Source organism: Drosophila novamexicana, unplaced genomic scaffold (assembly GCF_003285875.2).
Source record: "Drosophila novamexicana strain 15010-1031.04,08,12 unplaced genomic scaffold, DnovRS2.1 tig00000689-arrow-pilon, whole genome shotgun sequence".
Taxonomy (NCBI): Eukaryota; Metazoa; Arthropoda; class Insecta; order Diptera; family Drosophilidae; genus Drosophila; species Drosophila novamexicana.
The window spans coordinates 2,572,274-2,597,095 of NW_020824818.1; the positions used below are offsets into that span (position 1 = coordinate 2,572,274).

General features: G+C 37.3%; 1 protein-coding gene across 3 annotated transcripts in view; it reads right to left on the bottom strand.

Moving 5' to 3' along the window:
• LOC115763206 (lachesin) overlaps positions 1-24,822 on the bottom strand; it is a 43,735-nt gene continuing 18,913 nt past the window's right edge. Inside the window, exons 2-10 of one of the 3 annotated variants that reach the window (XM_030705672.1) lie at positions 19,737-20,296; positions 15,476-15,582; positions 12,611-12,827; positions 10,651-10,809; positions 10,389-10,517; positions 3,648-3,798; positions 3,409-3,551; positions 629-757; positions 1-379 (exon numbers count right to left, since the gene is read on the bottom strand). In XM_030705672.1, the coding sequence (XP_030561532.1) occupies positions 204-379; positions 629-757; positions 3,409-3,551; positions 3,648-3,798; positions 10,389-10,517; positions 10,651-10,809; positions 12,611-12,827; positions 15,476-15,582; positions 19,737-20,016 (1,491 nt within the window). In that variant the 5' untranslated portion in view covers positions 20,017-20,296 and the 3' untranslated portion in view covers positions 1-203. Of the gene's footprint in view, positions 440-628; positions 758-3,408; positions 3,552-3,647; positions 3,799-10,388; positions 10,518-10,650; positions 10,810-12,610; positions 12,828-15,475; positions 15,583-19,736; positions 20,297-24,822 lie in introns of all 3 variants that reach the window. The other 2 variants (XM_030705671.1, XM_030705673.1) reach the window with 2 other exon arrangements.

Below are 24,822 nucleotides of genomic sequence, written 5' to 3' on the forward strand. Positions count from 1 at the left end.
GGTTCACGCACAGGGTTGCCACATTATTTTAGCAGCAAGCTCTATTTGGCTTTGTTGCGTACTTCGTTTCGGGGGCGGATCATAACTAGGGTCTTGTTGACTTGGGGCTATACGAGTAGCTTGTATTATATAGTGTATATATATCTATATATCATAAATATGCTAGATGAAAGCCTTACATCAACTAGATATGTAGCTCAAAGTTAACATATACTTAAACTAAGACTTGCACAAACCTCTCCGCGCACCATTATTAACAATGTTGGCAGCAGAGCAAGCCACGCAATGGCGACAGCGCAGTTGGCGTCGCTGTCGGCGCTGCTGACGACGGCGGCGCCAGGGGAATTGCCATTTCCGGTTACCGCACTTTGCGTTTTATCTAGGAAGGATTTTTGTTCTGATAAACCGATTTCATTCAAATTCGATTGATAACGCGTATCTGGAGGCGGTTTTGTTAATTTTTTTTTGATGATGATGATTGGGATAGCACAAGAGAAAGAGAGAGTAAGATGGGAATAAAAAGAGGACAGACAGAGATATAAAGCAAATGTGTTGTGGTAAAACAAATAAGGTGCCAGGTGATCTATTGAGTATTCTCGATGATGCGCCGATCTCCTTGGATACTTACTTTTATCCTGACCGTAATTGGAGCGCGTGGCATCGGAATTGCCATAGCCGATATTATTGCTGCCGCCCTCGCCCCAATGCGACTCGCTTGTGTAGAGACCCGAAGAGGCAGTCGTTGGCGGATAAGAAACTGCAAAGTGAATTAAGCAGAGTATTTAGTTCTTTCGAGCTAATTAAAAGTTAGTGAAATTGTTTGTACTATTGATATATACATAATAGCACTTCCATCTACCTATCAATTTATCTAGTCATTCCACTCGATAACCTTTTTTCACCCTAGTTTTTTCATAATTATAGACTGTATTTCTTCTCGCTACCTCATATTACTCTGTTCCTTTTTATTGGAACTTACTTGATTGATTTCTGTCTATAGAAATTTCCTGCATATTTGCCTACGGCCCACTGTCAGGCCTCTCACACATAAAGGTTTTTCTTGTCGTCTCACGCCCACACTCACACACATGCTCAATTTTGCATAAAATAGCACAACTTGTGGAGTTTATTTTGTTGTATTCTGTTTTTCTATTTTTTTAACATTTGTTGTTTATGATTCATTTACATATTTTAATTTTTATAAATCAGACAAATGTATTTCAATATTCTGTTGTTATTGCTTTTACTGGAATTTGCATGCAAATTGATCAATTTTAGCATTTTTAGCACGTCTCATTTCATTTGATTTTTTATGCTATTTACTTAAAATTCGTGCCGTCTGTTATTTTGCGACTCACTCCACATATTTTATACGCCCGAGTTGATATAACAAAATGCTAATTATTTTGTACTTTCATTATGTGACAATGTGCACAATTTCCAACAGCCCAGCCCTACGCACCAATTGCAATTGCTCATCTAATTAAAGCTCTCAGCTATCCCGGCTACATCGTCCATATTTTCAATTAAAGCACGTTTTAATTATGCCGCCCAGTAAAATTTCTCTGCACGTTTGTACGATGCGCAAATTCAGTTTTCCCCCAAACTATTTTAAATATGCAAAATCATTTTGATTGTCAAACGGTCTTTGGTCAGGATAGTACCTCTTATATGCAATATTGAATATTCAGTTCACTCGGGAATCTCATTAGAAACTAATTAAAACATTGATTTCTGGTCATACTAAATTGAATAGGATATGTTCAAATTAAAATATATTGGCCTTTTTTCCGTGTTTGGTATTGAATATGAATAATTGATTACGCGGCTTTCTATTCTCTAGCTATTATTATGGAAATAGAGTGTACATTAAAAGTACATTTCAAGTCAAGTTGGAGACGTGTGAAGCAAACTGGATTAGACAAGGGTAATGAGTTGGATCCCAGAAGGAATGACGCCGTCGAATATTATTATATATGCAATAATACCACTAATTTTATTTATCTATTATTGCTTTACTTGCACATTAAAATACCTAGCTGCAAGTTGTGATTTAAGCTGTGTTCTCTTTTCACCACAAATAATCTAGCTAAGTTAAATCCTAGTAAGTCAACAAAAATAAAATCTAGCTCACATCTAATGAGCTCTAGAGCGTAGCTTAAAGCCGAATTCAGCTAATTAAGAGATCCATATCCAAGGAGCAGACTGAGAGAAAATACGCTGAAGCCCATATAGAAAAAGTGCCGCATTGGCCTTAACACGAATTGACAAATTTCAGCCATTTAGCCATTGAGGCGAAAAGCAGAACAAAGAAAATCTCAACCGCAATGGCCCAGAAAGGGTCGGACTTAATTGCCTGGCGCGCTGCTGACCAGGAACGTGAACTTTTCAGCGGAAGGGGACTAAGACGAATGCTTAACACCTTGCAATGCCCTGCTCGCTGCTTGGCCAAAACTAAAGGCAGAGGAGCTGAGCCATAATCAAGCCACTGGAAATCAAGTCACGTGCTCTGTGCCTGAGGTGAGCAATTGGCTGGGCAGGGTTGCCGGATTGTCCTGACAGAAGTTTTTGCTCGGCCGGGAAGGGGCGACATAGAGGGGCCTCGACTGGGTTTTTGACTCACACATGTGCTGCTAACCTCAGGCAAACTTAAATTTTATTTCACATGGATGGAAGGGAAAGTGTGTAACTTTTCTTTCTGCAACGCTTCAATTTTGTAGCTCAAGTTGTGAGTTAATATCACGTTTTAAGTTTAATTACGTGATGGATTTGCTGAGGGCTGCTTTAAGTTGCCGAAGGTTGAACGAAATGGCATTTCTTTGCTCCACAATGAACGCAATTATCTACCTGAGTCTAATTATAAATAATTGTAAAATAAAGTTTAAGCGCATTAAAGCAAGTCGCAAACTGAAAATTCGGATTACAACAAAGATTTGCCAAACATTAAATAATACTATTATATGCATATGGTCAACACATATAAAATCTATAATCTGTATCATATTGCTGATATATATTAAATCGTATTAATGGGCTTCTCTACGATCCTAACGTCAATATGCACGTCTTATCCAGATAATCTGAAGTCTCCTTACTTATATAAAAACAACATTTCATTAATAAAGCTATTTTCATTAAAATAAACAAAAAGAAAATAGAACTCAAAAAACTTATTTAAACGCTGACTTTGCATTCCCACCATAAAATGAACTAGGCTGCATATGCGCAACATATTTTGCTCTGCCTCGCGAGGCATTTCCTTTTCAGTTTTCGCAACTTTTGTTTGGCAAACAATTAAAAATGCATTTGATGGCAACTTTTTGAACAAGCTGCGGAATTGCATGACGACAGTGCTGAGTGCTTAAATGTGTCGCAATGTGTTTTAGAAGCCTCGAGTTATTTACTCACCATATAATCGTATAATGCCATCAGTTTCGCCTCTGGGATTCTTGGCCACGCATTTATAGATGCCATCATCGCCGCTGCCGACATTTATAATAGTCAGCTTCATGTGCGTTTTGTAAGCGGGCACGCCGACGCTTGATTCGACTCTGTAAATGAATGGAAATTCAAGAAGAAAAATTGTAGTCCTTAATGCATACTATGTAAAGTTTACTTAAATGATAAAGAATTTGTCTATTACTTACTTGTATTTATACGAATCATGTATGATTGGTCCCTCGCCGCGTGTCCAGTAATTCAAGGATGTCGGATGTGCCTCCGTAAAACATTCGATGGTAACATTGAAACCTTCGGGAGCGCCAACCAACTGATGTGGAATGAGCAACATGGGCGGAACTATACAAAAATATGCATTATATTTAAGCATAATTACAAACTTTGTCTAGACTTGAAAATATGTAAGTAGTTTACAGATTCTTTTTTAATAAAGAGTGGAAACTCCTAACTTGGTATATTTGAAGATTGTTATAGTATGCAATCTATTAGAAATTTTTTATATAACACTATGAAACAGATTTAGGGTAGCGCAACCTACACAAGGGTGTACAAAATTGACTGGAAACTGACTATCTATGTTTCGTTCCGTTGCATAGTGTAATCTGTCGACAATTTAACTATTTTCATTTAGTAATTCCATATATTTTGTATTCATCTAGTAGAGCCCCTCAAATGTGTTTAGCTATATCTTTTATTCAAAAATGACTATTATAGTTATGCATCATTGATGTAAGCTAATTATGGTGAGACCGTCGGCATTGTCAACTTATCGCATTAATTCTGACAGCTTCCAACTTTCAATGCTTTTGTTTACTGCGTTACCCAACACTACAGCGTACATAATGTCCAGTCCACTTAACCCCTTGACAAGTTAATTAAGTTGCGCATTTTGTCACACTTAAGCCACGTGACACTTAATATCCTTTTGATTAAAGATATTAAAAAAAAAGCGAAAGAGTGGGAAAAGGTGTCCAACAAACCCGTCAAAAGGCAGCTATAAGCGCAGATACTTAAGGCCACTTTTCATAAACATAAAAACAACGCTAATTTGTGTCCAAGCTGATTAAAATTTCAATTGGCTTGCTACAGCAGGGAAAAAAGAGAGATGGAGAGCGAAAGAGAGGTGGAAAACCCTTCAGGTTTGAGCCGCAGCTTAATTGCCAGCTCGTGGCTCGCATAAATCAACAAAAGGTAAAAGAGCCAGCGAAATGACAAGGCAAACCCAATGAATGAATGAAGGAACCATTGTGTATAGAGTCAGGACTTTTTATGCTCAGCCTAATGATGATGACAAGCTCAGGGATCTCGCAGACAATAACTACAGGAAATGCAAAAAAAAATATTCATTAGTGGCCATTGAGGAGCAGAAAGAAAAAAGCAGCTGCTACTCGCATTTAATATCTTAATTAAAAACATGCGCTGTAGTGCATCTGAAGTGTTGCAAAAGTTCTGTCAGGGATTCTGTATTATGTTTTTTATATGGATTTTGGGTGCACAATGACAAATTTTTGTATAGGTGTCTTTATATAATTACTAGCGAGGCGCAGGACTCAACAGATGCACACAAATCACAAATAGACTCGAAGAAACAGAAGAAAAAAACAAGCCAAACAAAATACTGAATAATGCTATTCATAAGATTTTTCATGAGCTGCGCTCGCTGAAAGAAAAATAGTTTTTCTTTTTCTCTTGTTACCCACTTTGAATCAGACTTGTGTATATGTTTGTGTGTGTGTGTGTGTGCCTGTGCGAACTATGGCGAACTTTTCCTCCTGGGCAAAGAAAAGGCGCAGCCTCGTTGCCTCGTGTACTCTTGGCTTGTCTTGGCTCTCAATTTAAACGAAAATCAGTTGCATAAAAAATTATACTTAAGATCTGGCTCGACTTGCATTTGCATAAACCAAAGTCAGGAAAAAATGTATGTATATATATATATGTTGGACGAGCGAAATAACTTGAATGCATGCATAAATTGGACTTGAAACTTTGTTTGTCAATATGCAGCAGGAAGGAACTTATAAGTTTACCGAAATGAATTAAAGAGATTGTACGGTCAAGAGAGGTCGCTAGTTATGATGAAATAAAGTTATTCAAACTGTAAACCAAATAAAATCAGCAAGTTTTTTGGAATAAATTCTAGATTGCAATTCAGTAAAGGCGAATAACCATAACTCAAGGTAGAGTTACAGATATTGATTATAAAAATATTTAAAGCCAACGAAGAAATTTATAAATATGAGTGGCACCCGCCTAAAAGAAACTTATATTTGGAGATATTAGATATTGTGGAAAAGCGGGAAAAAACATTTTAAAAATTATGAAAATCTGATAGAAAGGCATACTAAGTTAGCGTAAAGGAGCAAAACATAAATTGTGTAATAGAGGAAAATAAGAGAAAGTAGAACATGCTTGTAAATCGCATAGAAAGGCGGTCGCTAGAAAAGATTGAAATTTAAAGCAATTCAAGTATACACTTCTAAGATAAGCCTTTTTATGCCTGTGTTGAAAGAAGTTTTCCTGTGCTTCCATCGAGTTGCCCACTGCAAGCTCTTTCCTGCTCACTTTTAAGAGCACGTGCTGTACGCAATCCTTTTGTCCATCTTTATAGTCCATTCACCTGTCCCATTTGGCCAATCGCAATGCAATCAGCTCACTGCCATCATCTTGTCCATTTGCCATTACACTAATTCCGCAAATATTGCGCCAACATCCTTTGGTGCAATCAAGTCCACCTCTTCGCCAAACAATACCGTGGTACTTGAACGATAATCCTTGACTGAGCCCCAGCCCAAACTACGCCAACCGTAACGAGGCTTCATTAACTGCTAATTTTCAAGTTGTTTACACTCGGCAATGGCACCTTGCAATTTTCTACAAGCTGCCAGACAAAACTGTCACTCAGTGTCCACTCTGACTACTGAGGCGCAAGCACCAAACCACTCAGCAACTCCCTCTCCCTTGCTCTCGCCCTCGCCCACTCCCTCGTCTTCGCCCTCTCTAGTCCGCACTGCCTGGCTAAATTATTGTTGACTCAAGTCCTTTTTTTATCCAGCTACCCGACTCGCTGGCCACTTAGCAGCGTCGCTTGCTGCTTTCTTGTGTTCAGCTTTTACAATATTGTCGCCACTCAATTGTAATTTAAATCAGCGCCAAGAACTATACAGGAAATGCTTGTCGTGTCACCATGTCGAGAGTACCTAAAGTCAAGTACATTAGTGTGTTCTTTTATATGCCCTGGCATTGGGTATTATCATTTTGTAGGGCACTTGAGCTGGAAAAATATTGATCATTACATCTCTTTTGGTTTCCAAGATTTCACTGGATTTATGGCTTAAATAATCTAAGCAAAATCTCCGTTGGGCTCTGTTCTCCGCAACTCTAAGGGTCTAGTTTAACAGAGTATAAAAACCATATATGAACCTTTTTTAATTTTTAAAGAATATTTATATGTTTATATAAGTGTAATAGTTAAAAAAGGAGTAAGCAAATGAGTTTAAATATCTTTTTTGAATTTAGTTAACTTTAAGGCACATAAATAAAAGAAATTTCGTTTTTTGTTATGTATAATAAATAATAGTAAGTAGTAAGTAGTTGATTTCGATACTATCGATACTGTTACTTAGAACTTAAACTTTTTTATTTGGATTACAGCTTCTGCATTCACTTCGTGTCTTCGGAGATTTTGTGTGCAATTAGATGGCAGCAAACTGGCTCAAATGAAAGCCAGTGCAAATCAGTCATTGGCATTTTAAAGCTCTGCTAAGCACCGACAAATTGTATAAAAAGCCAAAAGAAATAATATGAATGCTGAATATCTGGATTGCATACCAAATTAGCTGCTTAAGTTGCCGATTTGGTAAACCAAACAGCGAACGTTGCCTCGAGAAATCTTTTTGCCTTATTTTTTGTTTTTTTTTTCTGAAGTGGGGCAGGTTAAGGGTCGTTCACAGCATATGTTGTCCCTATGTCCTGCTGCTGCTGCACAAGGCAAGCAAATCAGTATGCAGTCACAAATGTAGGAAACAAACTCGCTTACACACACACAAACACACGCACGCACACACACGAGCACACACTAGCCGGAAACAGTAGCTGAATTTGTTGCTTCCTGTTTGTTAAGCAACGCACGCCACAATAAACGTACAAACATAGAACAAAATATAGTAAAAAGAGAAATAAAACTAGAGAGCCAGAGAGAGAGAGAGAAAGCTTGTGTGTATGTGTGTCCTGGCCAAACGACATATGCAAGCTGTCACAGTTGTTTTAACAAATTGTTTGGGAAGCTTCTGCAGACTTTTTTTCAGTGGATTGGAAATTTGTTTTGACAATTTTTAAAAATCAGCGTACGATTTTATGTTGGTCCCAAGCAAAAATCGTTGCTTCCAATACAAAGTATATTTATCGAGCCATGTTATATGTCTGGGCTTGCTGAAAATGAAGACCAAGTTCAGAAATTGGATTTTGTGACTGCTGCTTCACAAGCTGCATACAAATTGCGTCTAAAAGACAGATATGCATTAGTTTTGCTAATTGTGTTTATTGAGAGCGTCTGGGTGGGCAATTTCGGATGTATACAGATTAAAGGGCGAGCTTTTAAAATTGATAGAAATGTGTTCAAATGTTTCGCATGAGCTATTTCAACCATGCTGGTTAGAAGACGACAGACCTCGAACTGGGTCTGCTTTTGAAACACAGTTTTATACTCTCGATTTGTTTTTAAACACTATTTTATAACCAGATATATAAATGTCTGATATAATGTTTTATATTTTTAACATTTAAAGATTAAATAAATTATAGTTGTGCACCAGATGAGATAACAATTTATGGCAAAAATCGGTTTGAACTGTTTAATTGAAGGCGTTACACATTTCGTCACAAGCTAATTGTTTACTAGGCTCCTGCATTTTTAAAAGTGTATACAGTTTGCAACAAGGTTTATGAGGTTTGTTTTTTTCTACAAACACTTTTCTATGCCATCTGAAGTTTGTTTAACCTGGCCAAACACTCCATTGCACAGCAAATCTGTTTAGTTTCGTATTGTTTTTTTGTGCTTTGTTTTTTCTTGCCATTTTGAAGTAATTTTTTGATATTTTCTACCCAATGTTAGTTCTCACTCTCTGGCCCAGTCGATGCACATTTTTTGCCGTGTTCGTCTGCAGCAATCAGGCATTTCGACTTACTTTTTTATGGCTTCGCCTCGTACACGTGTAATTTGTATTGCACTTTTTGTTGCTGTCCGGGGAGCCTATGGCAAAGGGGTGTGGGTGTGGTGGGTACTTGTTCCCGGGCTGTGGGCCTTGGGTAGTGGTTCCTACGGGTGGTGTCGCCTAGGGTTTGGTTTGGCTGTCGGTCGGTCGGTTTGTTGTGTTGGCTGCCCAGCGAATGTCGTGCACAAAACCAAAATAGATTTATGCTTGCGGCATTTTTAAGTGACAGCAAACGAGCAAATTTTCTGTAACGTCCCGCCTACCCGCCAGCCCAACTGGCCGCCTGCCACGCCCCCCAATTGTTGCCCACTGCCCGGTGACATGACAGCGCACGGACAACATGTGATGTGACTGACTGTCGCTTGTAATAAATCTTAAAAAGAACCGCACACTGATTTGAACTTTGTTTCACTTCTTTTTTTTTGTTTGCAATTTTTTGTCTGAGATTTCGCAAAACTGCGGCAACAGCTACAAGTGGCGCCTCAAATTGCAAACAGTCATCGACAGTGGACTCAAAGCAAAGTGCGGGACATCGGAAAATTATAGGAAAATAATATAATGCGGCCACCTTCAAATAGCCCAATAAATATTCAGACTAGCTTGAAATTAAGATTTATATTGTCTTCTGCTAAAATAGATTTTTGGAAATTGAGACAAAAGTGGACGTTAGCTTCGAATTGAGTAGATAGATTGCTATTAAAAAACAGAGTCAAAATAAATGGTTCCTCTACCAAAAGTATGTATTATATATACTGTTCAGTTCACGGGCCAAAATAAGCTGGGATCTTTGTTCGAGGTTATTACAAAATATAAATGCCAAGTTGCAGGTTTTTGTTTGCATAAAACACGAATGTACAAATTATTTCCATGGCAACAGAATATAAAAAAAGCAGTTTCGACAGAGCTCACTAATTTGTGATAAAATTCGTATACACGCAAAATTTTTTTCGACTTAATGTCAAGGCCGGCAGCTCTTACTTTTTATATATTTTGTTTCAATAGTAAGCCGGATTTTTTGAACTGTTTAAAACATCTGCGAATGGTTACGTCAAAACATATTTTATTTAATTTAAAGTCTGCCTAGTTATGCCGGTTCATTAGATTCATAGGGGCTTTATTTTTAAGAAGTTTCTAAGATATATTCTAATTCTAAGCACCATCGAATTCGCCAATTTCTGCCACTGTGCATGTTATGTGACCCGCTATCAGATCGAGTTTAATCCTCAACCGCGAAATGGAAATATGAGTTGCCCGGGACAACAGAACAAATAACACACAAGCACTTGCGTACTCAAACACCTATACAGTCACACACACTCACACACTTGCAGGACACAAGCGGATTCCATACAAATGTAGAAAGGTAGTTTTTAGCCATCAAACGATGTTGGTCAACACGTAACGAAAAATAAATTGAAAATCGTTGGACAAAGCCCAAACGCAATACATAAACTGTAAAACTGTGTTTAGTTTTTGCAAAATTTCTGCAATTTTTACAAATTGCACAATTTTTTACAATTCTGAATAGTTGTTTGTGCTAACAAAACTGTTAACGCTGCAAGTGCTTGGTAAATAGTCGTAAAAAAAAATCTGTTCAGTAGAACGTAAGAATCACTTTATCATTTTCCTGCTGGCAAACAGTCAAAGAGCAAAAGTGAAAAGCTAACCCGTAACCCCCGACACCCTGCAAAATTCCCCCATGGCAGCCATTATACTCACAGTCCACGCTGACTTTGATGCGCTTGGAAACCGTTGGGGGTACGCCATTGGATGCAATGCAGAGATAGGCGCCCATGTCCAGGCGTGAGATGCGGGTTATCTCCAGCGTGTCGCCCTCCCATTCATTCACTGCAACAAGAAAGAGAGAGCTCGTGAGAGAGAGAGAGAGAGAGAGAGAGAGAGAGAGAGAGGAATAGAGCAGCTAAATGATTGATGCAGGCGATGCGAATGCTTCTCTACTGTCCATTGCGTTTGCACTTACCTATGTGATTCTTATTGATGGCTATGCGCGAATTATCATCACGTTTCCATTTGATAATGGGTCGGGGACTGCCACTGGCCCGGCATCGCAGCGAAATGTTGGCGCCCTCGCGTACGATGACATCGCTGGAACTCAGCGAATCATCTATATTTGGTGGCACTGTTAGCATGTAGCATGTAGGTTTTAAAGATGAGAGAAATGTGATGAGTATTCGGGCAAAATAACAGCGAATTATTTATTAAAAACATGGCAGCCCTGCTTCATAGAGTTGTTGCTAACACTCAATTGTTATAGCCATAATCCGCTTAAATCGCAAACAATGCCCGGCCACATGCAACTGGTTATCATAAAACCCATTTAAGATTAAAGCGCCTACATTGCGTAATATACACATATATCGCATATAGCCACATTCATAATGCACACACATACATACATATACAACTGTTGGCACCCAAATACAATGGAACTGAGCCGAAAAAGCTGCGTATAGCGTCAGCTAAAATAGGTGATAAATTTCATTGTTTGTGAGTGTCAATTGTGAGTGTTTGCGTGTGTGTGTGTGTATGTGCAGCAGGATATTGCAATTGAAATGTTTTCAGTTTCAATTTTATCAGCTTTCAATATGCATTTCGTAATTATTTCAGTTATATTGTGCAATTGATCCCAGTGCACAAAATGTGCTATATTTCTGTTTATATTTACAACTCAGATGCTTAAATCGAAACTTACAGAAAATTTGGCAACAATTTTGAAGCATTTAATGAGACTGGCATTAAGGGCTATTTTTTTAATGTTTTTCTTGCATAAAACTGACCATTTTAATAATTTGTAATCAGTTTATCAAAGCCAACAGCATATATAAGTAGAATAGGAAAACCAGAAGATCGGGTGATATATAGCAGATTTGCAGACAAGCAGCCGTGCCTGTGGATGCCCAAGTCCTAAGATATTTATTTCGATGGGTTAAACATTTGATGGCAAAGTTCAAAAGTACAAATTTAACACCAGGCAATTATATGTCAAAATCTGAGCAACATTTAAATAAATAAAATGTAAAAAGCGCATTTTTATTATGATCTGATTCATTATGCGGCTGATGCAGATTAGTTGATTTCATTATTATTAAATTATTTTTTAAGCAATTAAATTTTAGTCTTTTTATTTTAATAAATTTTCATTTGAGGTGTGATTCAACATTAATAATTCACATTCAACTAAATTATGCGTTTCTGTTCAACTTTTTTATGCACAGCCATGCCTATAAAAATATTGTTCAATTTCCATATAAGTATCTGTCTGGTTTATTGGTTTTATGAATATGCAAATCAATGATGCTTTAATAATAATATTTTTTTCAGATCCAACTGACGAAGCATTATCAATTTTGATTAGAGCATGTTTTAAGCAAAGCGAGTGCCAATATTTTGACTAAAATCATTTTTGCACAACTTTTTTTAACTTTTTTGCTTTCTGCTATATTTTTTTTGCGCATAATTTTTTAATTAAAAATATGCGCTCCCTTTTGGCCAAATTTCGAATGCATTTTTAATAATTTGTTTTGTTTGCCAGCCAGGAAAATAATTTCGCCTGGCCGAAAGATTCACTGAACTGTATACTGGACACACACACACACGCACACACACACAAACACACACACGCACATACACAGACAAAATTTTGCTTTTGCTTTTGGCTTCTTCTGGTACCGAGTTCTGTTTCAGTATCCGTTCCCGTTGCCTTTGTTATTGTGTTTCTCTCGCTGTGCGCGCGCTTTAAGGCATATAAATTATTTTTTAATTCGCAGCGTATTTGTACAGGATTTTCGTGTGTTTTTTACGCCACGGCTGACGCCCACCTTTGGGGCATTTTGGCGCACTGGAGCCGATTCACTCTGGCTGTGCCGCGTGCTGATTAGATTTAACCACATTTTTTTTTAAGCTCCGTCTGCCCAACTTACCCACAACATTCAGATAGCCGAACTGGGTTTTGGCCGTCACCGTATTGATCTGGCACATGTATCTCCCCTTGTCCTCCTCGTGCACATTATTGATGTGCAGGTACCAGGTGCGATGTCTGTCGTGCTTGTCGTGCGTGACACTGATGCGTGGATTGCGCGTGATCACGTGATTGTGCACGGTGAGTATGGCTGATTGTTCAAAGTGCATCCAAGCGACCTGAAAAAAAAAACAGATTGTTGAAGGGAGAGGATTATAAATATATAAAAATAACTGACTCTTCGGCCGAAGGTTTAACAACACGAAAAATCTATCGAGAGTTAAGTTTATATAAAATAAAATAAGCACCAATATTAATATTTTTTTATGTATCCCACATTTCTTTGAATATTTTGGAATTGTTAAGGAGCTTATACTAGTTCACTCCTAAAACTAATTCTTCCCAAAGAGTAAAACCGTGTTCATAAGTTTTTTAATCGAACAAATGTAATTAAGACACTTCGAAATATTTCTTGCGGAGGTTGGGTTTGCAAATTGGGAAATTAGGAAAATTTCGGCGACATTTTTAATGTAAATATAATAATTAATAATTTAAGCCGGTAGTGTTTTAAAAAGTATTTTTTATCTTTAGAAAAAAAAAAGGTGTAAATATCAAAAAAAAAATGATATCAAGTATAATCAGAATAATTTTCTTATAATTGGCTGCAATATTTACAAGATAAAAATGTTAAGCCAAATATTTTGGTTCATACTTCTAAGAAAAGACCTATAAATGTAAAGGGGTGAGCCAAAAAAAAAAAAATGCTTTACATTCATTATTCAAATTAACGCTTCTTTGGAAAACTTCTATAAAACTGAGAAATAAAGCGAAACGAAGCTGAAAGAGCGGGAGACTCAAACAAAAACAAGTCGTTTCGTCCTTTCATGGCCCATTAGCATTTTTATACACTGCCGTCAACGGGATTTGGGAAATATTGGAATTGAAGACGGCTAAGTCTTCCTGCCCGAATAATTTTTTTTTCTAGCGGAGTGCAACATTCATGTTTAGTCTGTAATATACTCAGTTGAAAAGTTCACTCGTGAATTTCCTTTCCTACACGCTTTTAAAAGCAAGAAACGGACCTGTTTTTTAATCTGTAATACCAAAAATTATAATTTGTGCCATGTGATTCTCTGAAGAGAGAAACGACCTTGACTCGTCTACAATTGAGGAGAAAAGCCACATAATCCTTTTATAAGTTTTTTTTTCCAAAACAGAGAATCTAACAGTCGTGTACTTTCGACTGCCAGATTTTAACTTGTTTTTCTTGCGGTTCGGTAAGTAAAAAATGGAATAGAAAAAAAGCGAAATGATTTATTAATTAAGCAGCTTGTGAGAAATCAGCGTGTAATGAGCGATAATGATTTGATTACTCGACAAAAAGGGAAAAAGAAAACTGATTAATGCAATTAGATAAAAAAGGGATAAAAGGAAGAAGCAAGGCAAGTGCAAAGCAAAGTTGATTGAATAAATGCAGCGAAGATGACAGTAAAAGTCAACTAATTAGAAGCTTACATTGCGCATACGCCACGTAAAACCAAAAAGCAAATCAGTAGTTTAAGCAGACGATGCCTTTCGATAGATGTTCACGGCAAATGCAAAGATCAAGAGCTGGCCAGGCTTAGACACATCATTACCATGGGAAATGGAGAACACGGTCATGAATATCAAAAGCACTTGAATTGCTGCAGCGACGCCTTAGAGCATCATTACCAAGCACTCAAAAAGCTGGCTCAAGTAGCTAAGCCCAAGTCAGCCTCACGGACTGGCTGACTGGCTGACTGACTGACAGTGGGTGAGTGTGGGAGAGGTAAACCTGGCTGTGCCACCTGATATCTTGGCTGTATTTTTTGGCTTGCCATATCCAGGAAATAGAATCAAATTGAGGTGTAAATGCGAGCAACAAGAAAACGAGAGCTGACGACGACACAAGAAACGTGCAGCGCATGAAGTAAATAAAATGGCCAAATTGAAGATGGGGCTGCAGTGGGGTGAGCGTAGAACAGGTACCAAAAAGCGTAGACCGACTCGTTTTAGCTGACGGCATGTCTAAGTAGCTGTGTCTGTGCGAGTCAGTGGGACGCAGCCCCAAAAGCCAACCCCCACCCGCCCACTTACCAATGACAGCCAGCTTCTCGGTTACATGTATTGCATGCGTGTAATTCATAGCTATCATAGTACACACACCCGCACACCCGCACACACTCGCACCGCAACGCACATGAAACCGGTCGAGTTTATTTTTATATGCGACACTATGATGCAATTTTCTCGCTTCCGCTTTTTGCCAGCGCTTCTGGGTTTTTTACATTTTTTTTTTTTGGTTTTTTGTACCTACTTTTCCTTTTTGTGATGCTGAGCTGTGAAATTGCAGTCGTGTACGTGTGCACATTGCGGGGTAAAGTAGGAGTTAACCCTTATAGGAGCAAGTATATCTAGTTGCATGCCGTTAGATGTTATTAAATAGTTTTTAAAGGGGCGAACGAGGAAACAACCACTAAATGCGTTTATGCACGCTGCACAGGTGTGTAAAAATTTGCTTAGCACTTCGTTAAGGGAGATTCTGAAGCATATATTGGAAAAGTGGAATAGAGTGGACACGCAGTCGAAATTGGTATGGATTTAAATGTCATTTAGCTGGGGTTCACAGCTACGGGAACTCGAAGTCGTGCATGCTCGACTATAAATATCTTGTTATTTCCTTTAACCTATTTATTATTTTTAATTTATTTTTTAAAATATAAATATAAATATATTCCATATACAAATAAAATTTGCAAAACCAATTGATTTGCTATGACATAAAAATATCTGTCTTTTAACTCACCTTGTATGAGCCAAGATTTTTAACCGAGCAACCCAATTTGACATTTCGTCCAGCAGGTACAGTTACATTTTCGATGTATTCAGTAAATTCGGGTTCTTCAACAACAGCTGCAAAATAAACATAATTTATTTATTATAGTTTTGTCAATAATTCGTGTGTATTTGTTTGCATCTATTATTTTATAATTGTTGAGATTAGGTTTATATAAATCAAATTCAATCAGCTGCATTAAATGAATTGTTGAAAAATTGGTGCATCATGAAATAAACAAATTTTACTGAATCGAAAGTGGGAATAAATAACAAACAGGCTGAAATATTTACAAGAAAAATTAAACATATGTTAACACAAACACACACACACACACACACTCGCTTTATTTGCTTTAAATATCACCAAGTTAAACATTTTCACGCTTCGAGTTTTTCGCATTTCATTTTGAGTTTTCCTCGCGGCTCTCATTAAATTATTAACGAATATACAATATCTTTTTTTTTTAACGCATCAAATTGCGGCGACCAAAAATCTTGTCAGAAATGATTTTCAATTTAAGAGCGAATAAATATGTTAATGAAAAATTATTTCCGATAAGCCGAAGCTTAAATTCACTTTCATAAAAAGTTCCATTATTCACGATTTTTTATTCAAGCTTTCAGAACTATGTTTAACTTAAGCTGGGATCGCAAATAAAACAATTTTTTATAGAATCAATTGAACTTTATCCGATCCAAAACTGTATCTGTAACAGTTCGAAGACTCTTCAATGAAGCTTAAAAAGAATACTCGTAGTTTACATGGCAACAGTGGACAAGGCAATAGCAATATAATTGCACTCCCAAAAGGATATTATATCCTCCAGACACACAAATGGGTTGCCCGCAATAAAGTTCAAATATATTTCTCTGCATTGGCTACTGTGTGCGCTTTATGAATAAGTATCTTGTACTTTTGCTTGCTTTCGTCTTGATTGCGTAATGAAATAAAATTGCCAGTGAAAACATTTGTCAGAGTTATGTACGTTTGCTTAATTGAATTCAATTGCTTTGAGCCGTTGCAATTAAATTAACTTGCTATTAAATCACATGGCCAAAAGGCTTCAATTCAAATTGAAGGTAAAGAAATGAGTTTATAAATGGTTCAAATTGGAGAATATACCTGCAAGCTGAGGCGGCAGCTTGACCAACTCTTGCCTATGGAATAACTAAACTTAATTCATAATTATATCAGTTTTCAGACGTTCGACCTAAGTTCGGATTGGTCCTTATAATAGTATATAGCTTGTATCTTGTATTGATTCCTATATAATAAGTGCCTCGCTCTAATAACTTTTATCGAATTGTTCAACATGTATAATATAAATAGTTATATATATGTTAATGAAATAATATTCGATTGACATTTGTATAGAATGTTGGGAGTTCAATATAATTTGCAGCGCCCACAAGTATGCAACAGTTTTGGGGCCCTGTTCTAGCCTAATTAGCTATTTATAATGCCTGGCAGCCACAAGCACATAATACACACTCACACGCTAGCCCGTATATGTGCAATATGGCAGAATGCACAAGGCAAAAGTCAATACAATTTGGTTAGCGCTGCCAATACAACTGCCCCCAGGGCTCTTTCCACACACACACACACACACACACACCCGAGCACAGCCAGCTGGCATTTGACATATGACATTCGACGCGCCCACTACATGCATCGACCCATCTAATTATGAAACAGCAGCAAGGGGAGAGGAAAAGTCGCATAAATTAGCAGCACTCAAGGCAAATATAACCATGACATTCATTCCGCCTTTTTTCCATTCTATGCCTCATGCACTTGAATTGAAAGACAAAAAACAAAAAAAAAGAAACAAGAAAACAAACAACAAACGGCACAATAGTAAAATAGAAAAAAAAAAAGAAGGAAAACTGCTGCTGCAACTCGAGCGTGCAACCTTTTTGCAGCAGCGTCAAATTCTCTGCATAATCATGGGATTTCATCCAGCTGCAATTTTCGCGCCAGAGAGCGTGTCTGCATATAAATTTTGTGAGGGCCTCGACCGCCATCAACTCCCACAAAACATCCACTAGCCCCTCCACGCACTTGTTCAACTACAGCACCTACTCCCCAAACAGGGGCGAGACCCAGAGCAGAGTTAGGCGACACGCAGATGACCTGTTATATTTATTTTTTTAAATTAAATAGGATTTAAAAGTTTAATAACATTATGAATTCAACAGAGGGCAAGCCTCCTTAAAGTATTTGATTTAAAGTTATTTGAAGTTTGGTTAAGATTCGCCTGAAGAAAAGTAAATATTTTCAGAATATTATATTTCGATATCTGAAGGACTAAAATTTTATTCGAAATATATTTATTGTGGTATTCCATTCTTGCCATTTTTTTGGATTAAATTAAAAAATAAACTAAACGCTTATTAAAATCTACCTAGTTGAGATACCAATAATAATATTATTATTAAACAATCAGATGCGATGGTAAGATAATAATGTTCAATAATTTTATTAAATTGAATTACCACCAAACAAATAATATAAATAAATAAAACTTTTATCCTCACATTAGATTCAACTATAAATTTGTAAGACAAGAAATAAGGAACTAACAAATATTAAAAGATAGTCTAAAAAGATTTTATAGAGAGTTCCCCTACAACCCGTCAAAACTATTCCATTTATACAGTTGTACAACATAATATACCCAATTTCATGTCTGGTATTGTAAAAAAAGTTGGCAATGATATTGGCCAGCAGCAGTTGATGGGCTTGTCAGAGTAGGGGTGTGGGAGCTGCAGTGGTTATGGGTGCAGAAACAGAAGGGAGTGGGAGCGGAAGCTGGGAGCTGGGGATGTGGTTGATGTTGCCTGTTGCGACGTAAATTGCGTTGCCTGAATGAATTTTGCGCACAGTTAAGCGACATTTGTGTTGTTTTTGTTGTTTGCTTCTCGCGTGACTCCAACTGCACCTGAGAACAATGACAGCCGGCATGGGCGTCAATATTTGTGTGTATGGGGGTACGTCGGAGAGGCCCACAATTGCTGGTACTCGCTGTGGGTGCTCCGAGCCCTGTCACCAATATTCTTTTTTCACGCCGCGTATCTGTGCAGCTGCTAGCTTTCAATTTTTGGCATATAGCCCTGTGTATCACTTATGACCCGCGGCTGCATTTTATCCCTCTCGGTATCTCTGTATTTCTATCTGTCTCCCTGTCAGTGTGTAAATATGATTGCCCGAGGTCAGCCGTCTACGAGCCGAGTGTTATTGATGGCATCAGACACTGGTGTCAGCCCAACGGGCAAACCGGGCATAAAGATAACCAAGATAAGTACCCCACTTACACTGTGCAGCAAATGACAATATCACAAGAAATGTGGCTGCTCCGAAAAGAACCCTATGGTTAGGCAATACTCTGTACGGCTTATACAATTCTCTCTGTAACGGATTTCTTTTTGAACTTAAATTATAATTTATTAAAAGTATTTAACTATCTTCATTAAAAAAAACAATCACGAGATATGTTCGTCTAACTGATTGAGGACTAACATTTACTTGACATCTAGGTTCTTATTAAAAATATTAAAATTGTTTTTCATCATTTTCATCATTTTATTTCTGATTTAATAAACTTAGGCTCTGCTCACGTAACTATGATCTTTCTAATAATTTAACTACACAATTATTAAATAGACAGTTAAAAAGTTTAAATATTTCCGTTTAAACTATAAGTGAAAACTAGGCAGAAACATTTTATTTCTTGTATATTTGTAATTTAGCAATTTCTACACAATTTTTTCTCCCGACTTTGAGAAATATATGTGATATATATAATTTGATCTGATCGATTCCAAAACATTTATTTATATTTCAATAAGCCAGGCTGGACAAAGGTAAGTTCAAGCCTTAAGACTATTCTACTATTTATTTAAAGCAGACAGACAGATAGGCTTGGGTTTTAATACTGCTTAAGAATATAATTTCAAGAATATATTTGGAACGGATGTGTCTCTTCGATGCGTATTACTTGTGTTAAAATTCTTTCAAATATCTCTAAATAAATACCTCAAATCTCTCTAAACTATTTCCTATAGAATCAACAGTATTATTATTGAGATTAATTTTATAATTGAGTATGTTTTCCCCACAAATTACCTACTTAAAATCTGAAAACAATGTAAATAAATATTTGCAAATTGTATAATTATTAAATTTGTAATCTGAAATAACGCGTTTTGTGGGCAGCTCTACTTACTATTTAAATTCGATGTTGGCACATTGGGCATACCGCCGGCGACAATTACACCATTGCTGCTTAGAACGGTGTTGCCATTGGCGGTGGCGCCACCGCTGCCAGTTGCGGGTGCCGCTGATTTGCTGCCACTGAGATGCTTGCTGCTGGCGCCGTAGGCGCCGCTGCCGCCGCCGACGCTGCCGTTGAGTATCTGCGGCAAGATGATCTTGTTGGTGGAGTCCCCCGCTGTTGCCGTGAGCACTAGGAGGGCCCCAATTAGATGCCAAGACGGCAGCAACATCAACTTGCCGTTGCCTTGCCACTTTCCCCAGCCAGGAGCACCAACGTTGGCCTCGTGGCCTGGCTTAAGTGCATCTCTCCACGCGAGTCCCCGCGAGCGACCTTACTTAGCCCTGCTCCACTCTCGGCTATCAAATTTGCCTGCGGCTCGATTAAATATTGTTTGTGCGTTGCTTTTTGTTTGCTTAGCTTCTTAACACGGTTTAATTTTCTTTGACCACAACAGCTGTAAGGCTCATTTGGCTTGTGATATTTTTCAAATTATAAAAGTGTACTTCAACCTAAGTGCAATGTATTTTTATGTTTGAATATTCTTATATTTTTGAAAAGTGAACGAGTTTCAACTAAGAAATATAAACTTATTAGTTTATTTAACTTAAACAATTAGATTTGCTTCTAATACTTTTTTGTACACATCGAGTAACAAATAAATTCAAATGTTGTTTTCCTAGACCGGAGTCAAGTCTCTTGAAAGTTTTCGCTAGACTTTTTTTTCCTGATGAACTTCATAAACTGCAGGCACTTAATGCCTAATCTACTTATCACTTCTGTCACACGCTCATCAATTAGAAAATAGCCGCTTAAAAAACAAATTAAGCTCAACAATTAAATTTTAATTTGCAGCCGTATAAAAACGAGCCGAGCAGAATTTATTAATTTAATTACAAACACTTTGGCGAACTCATAAAAAGAGCATAAAATTTGTTATTTCCACTTTTTTGTTGCTGTTTGTAAATCTGTTTTTGTCTATGCCAAAACGTCATCATGTGTGTGTCGGGGTGGGTCGGAGCGGGGCGAGTGCGAGGTTTGTAGAAAATTGCTTGATTTCATAAGCGAGTCATAAGGGAAAAAGTTTTGTGCGTGTACCGCAAGCTGTGGACCCACACCGCCCACAGCTCCCAGCCCGTTCTCATTCTGTGCATCCATGAAAAAAAAGCGACACGCTTAAAAGCCATAAAAAAGTATGGATGCTCTAGAGAAAGTTTTTCTATATTTCTTGTATTCTGCTTAATATGTATAAATTTTGTTGTTCGAAATTTGAGCAGATCGCCAGCAACACGCACGACACATAAAATGTTTCATATATTTTTGTTGAACGCAGATAAAGTTATGCGGCGGAGGCAACTTAATAACTGACGACGTTGACAAAGTTAACCGAAACCCACTGAAAACTTAAGATAAACGTAAATGAAAACAGCTTTTAAATTAATTGCCTGACATTTTGCATACGAGTTGACAATATTTCTGTCCCGTTCTCTTGCGCTCTCTATCCTTCCTCTGTTGCACCTGTTACTACCAAGGAAATGTAGTCGTGAGTTTTAAATTAATGACAGAAAAAATATAACATGGCATAATTCCAATGGCCTTGTTCAGCAAGTATGCATGGAAATGCAAAACGGACAGAGTGAGAGGGTTCACAATAATTCCTTTTGAGTTTGTTAATTTAAAAAGTGTAATACTAATGAAGATTGTTTAATAAAACGTTGTAAAATAAACAGGCGTTATAAGGTGGGAGCTACTATATGAACTACTTTACAGAACATTCATTATTCCTTTTAAGATGTTAAGTAAATCTGCTACAAGAGGTATATGTATATGAATTACTTTACTTTTTCAAAGATCAATAGTTGTAACCATATTTTATATATACCTTTTACTGCCTAATATGATTTACTCCACACATACTATTTTAGTTGCAATAAAAATTCCCTTTTTTACCGTCAAATTTCAATTTGTTTGTTCTTTAACTGTATTTGTGAATATACGAATTAGGTACTGCTCCCATTTCGCGGCAGAGTTGGGCAACTATTTGCCACTGCTGCTGACTTTTGTTCTTATCTAAAAAGTAGAACAGCATTTTTATCTGCGCGCATATCCCAAAAGAAAGTCGCACACCTTTCGCCCAGATAAACCAGACCATATATCAATTGGCCGCCAGAGGGCGCTGCAGCCATTGCAAACAAACTCAGAGGGAAATCTTTATGACTTTTTGAGTTTCGGTCTGGCGAAAGGGTTTTCTTTCTCTCTCACTTTTTCCAAATGGCTGAAACTTTTGTACGGCACGTGCAGCAGCTATTGCAAAATGGGCGTGGCATCCAGAATATGGCGGCTTAGTCGGGCATAATATTTTGCCAAACTTTATTGAATTCCCAGTCAAATCTGCGTGGCATCTGTGAGGTTAGCCCGGGCCCGGAAGGGAAACTGAACGCACAAGTTGCTAGACAGCAAACAATTGACAGGGTACAGCAGGGCGTAGGAGAGGCTAGGGGGTTCTGTAAAGCAGAGTGCAGTGCATTGAAAGCAAATTTATGGACGCCAAAGTCATATGGAAAACTCGAGAATTAAGCAATTTCTGCGTGCATACTTTCTGGCTTTTTGCGTTGCTCTACTATCTTCTTTTTTTAGGCTAAACAAATGGAAAACTTGTTATTAGGATATGCCAGGGTGTGGTAAAGAGATAAAAACAAATCCTGGCTGGAACGAAAAAAATGGAGCTAAAAGTGAATTAGTCAATGCGGCAAAAGCAAACATGGACACTACAGTGGAGGATGTCAGAAGTCGGGTTGAAAGCATTACAAGGATACACATTCGTGAGTTGTTTGCCTTTAAAACTATATAATTTATTATAGCCTTTCCTTTTACCTCTTCTAAGTTTTGAGTAAAGCTTGTTATTTATAAATTAAATTATATATGTGCAAACAATTTTCTTTTACTCTTCTTGCTTTAAGTGTCTCTACGATGTATGCAAATAAAATGTCGTTTAATTTTTTTACAACGCTATTAAAACATTTTCAAATTCACATCTGAAATAAGCGACAGAGAAAAAGACAGTCTAATAAACATTGCTCAACCACAAGTCGCCCCTTTTCCCTTCACTCAACTCACTTTGATATTAAATTTAAATAAATTTACTTATGCATTCTCATTTCGGTAACAAAAACTTCATGCATGTACGTTTTCCTCGAATAGAATAATTTTTTTTGAAGACTTTAACAACCTGTTATTAGTTCACTTATAAATTTAAACCAGTGCAGCATCAAAAAATATTTATGTGTGCATAAATAAAACCCCATTATGCCATTATTTTTCAAACGGGCAAATAATTTAAAAACTATAATAATTTATAGTTGAAAAACTTTGTTGACTTAAGTGCGTTTTTTATATTGTATGCTCTTATCCTCATTTTCACTATAAGCATAGTGAAAGATAATCAAATTAATATGCAAAGAAATAAAAAAAAAGGCCAAATATTTTAACAAATAGTTGTATAAATATGTGTTTTATTGCCTTAGACATCGTCTCTATGAAATCGAGTCCCATAAAACAAATTGATTTAATTAGACACCTTTGCCGAATGACATCCTCTCGTAATATATCGTTATGAAAGGACATTCCAACAAACTGCCAGTGTGAGTTTTTTCGATGCTCATCAGAAATCCAAGGCAGAATGAAATCAATGCCAGGACAGAGCCCAGCTTCAAATGGAAATAAAATACAGTCATACGAGTACATGTACACATTTCCTACTGTGGACTGGACAAAGCCAGACATGTGACCAATTAGCGCCAAAATACTGAAGGACAATTCGAGGCATAGGGCTGGGCAGAGGCTGCGTTTGCCAGTCGGCAAGTTCTCAGGACCAAAAAGTAGGTTCTGAGTGCAAACAGAAAGCGAATGCCGCATTGGCAGCCATTAGCTATTAGTTAGGCATTCTAGGCACACGTTTTAATTTCAGAATTTTTTGCTTCTCTTTTCTCAAGCCTAATTAAAAGCATGTGTGTCGCACACGAGACAGAAATAGAGAAAGGGAGACAAGCATGAGCATATTTAGAGTTGAATAACATTTATTTTCTCTCGCACAAAACGTCATGGATATTTTGTATTTTGTGGAGCTTCCTCAGTGGCACCCAGAAAACAAACAGAAATTGTTTAAATTGTAAACAACAGCAGAATAAAAAGAAAACAAAATATAATAAATATAATAATAATAAGCTAGGGCAGCTGTGGTCCTCGCTTGACGTGCCAAATCACCAGCCCCAGCGCATTCACCCTCTGGCCTTTATTTATTTTTGTTTTGCGGCCTAAGCTACAGTCGCTAAATGCTGACAGCTTTTGGCTTTCAACGCTGCGACATTTGCTGCGGGTAATGGTAACTGTCGGTTAAAGAGGGGCGGCTCTTAGGGGCGGGGCTTAGAACGGGGCGCATTGTTGCCCTGCCATGTTTACAATGAAAAGCCGCCGACCAACAAATTAGCATATGCTTAAGTGGGTTCTACTTTAATATGGCATCAAACTGAAGTTTCAGGTGTCTGGAATGTTTTCTATTTTTTTTTTTGAAAGTGTTTACAATTAAATTGTGGGAGAGAGAGAGAAACTAACGATAAATAAGTTGAAGAGAGAGATGGCAAGGTCAGCAAAAAAAGATCCCTCCTTGGGAGAGCGAGAAAATGGATAGAGAAAGGGGTATAAGAGAGAGTGAGAGAAAGAAAAATAGAGAGACTGTTGAATTGAGGAGAATATGAACAATAGAGGATACAAAGAGAGAATAATGGAGGGAGAGAGAGACAGATGAATAAAAAATATACGAGGGAATGGAACTGGGGATCAGTTAAAGAGAAAGGATGAGACAAACCGAAAATACGAGAAAAATAGAAAAATTAAGGATTTAAAAGAGAGAGAAAGAGAGAGTGAGAGAGCTAACACACAACTAGTTTATAGCAGCACTCAAAGGAAACAAATTCAAATAAATTTAAAAAAAAAAAAATAAATAAAATGATATAAAATAAATACATATAAAATATATGTA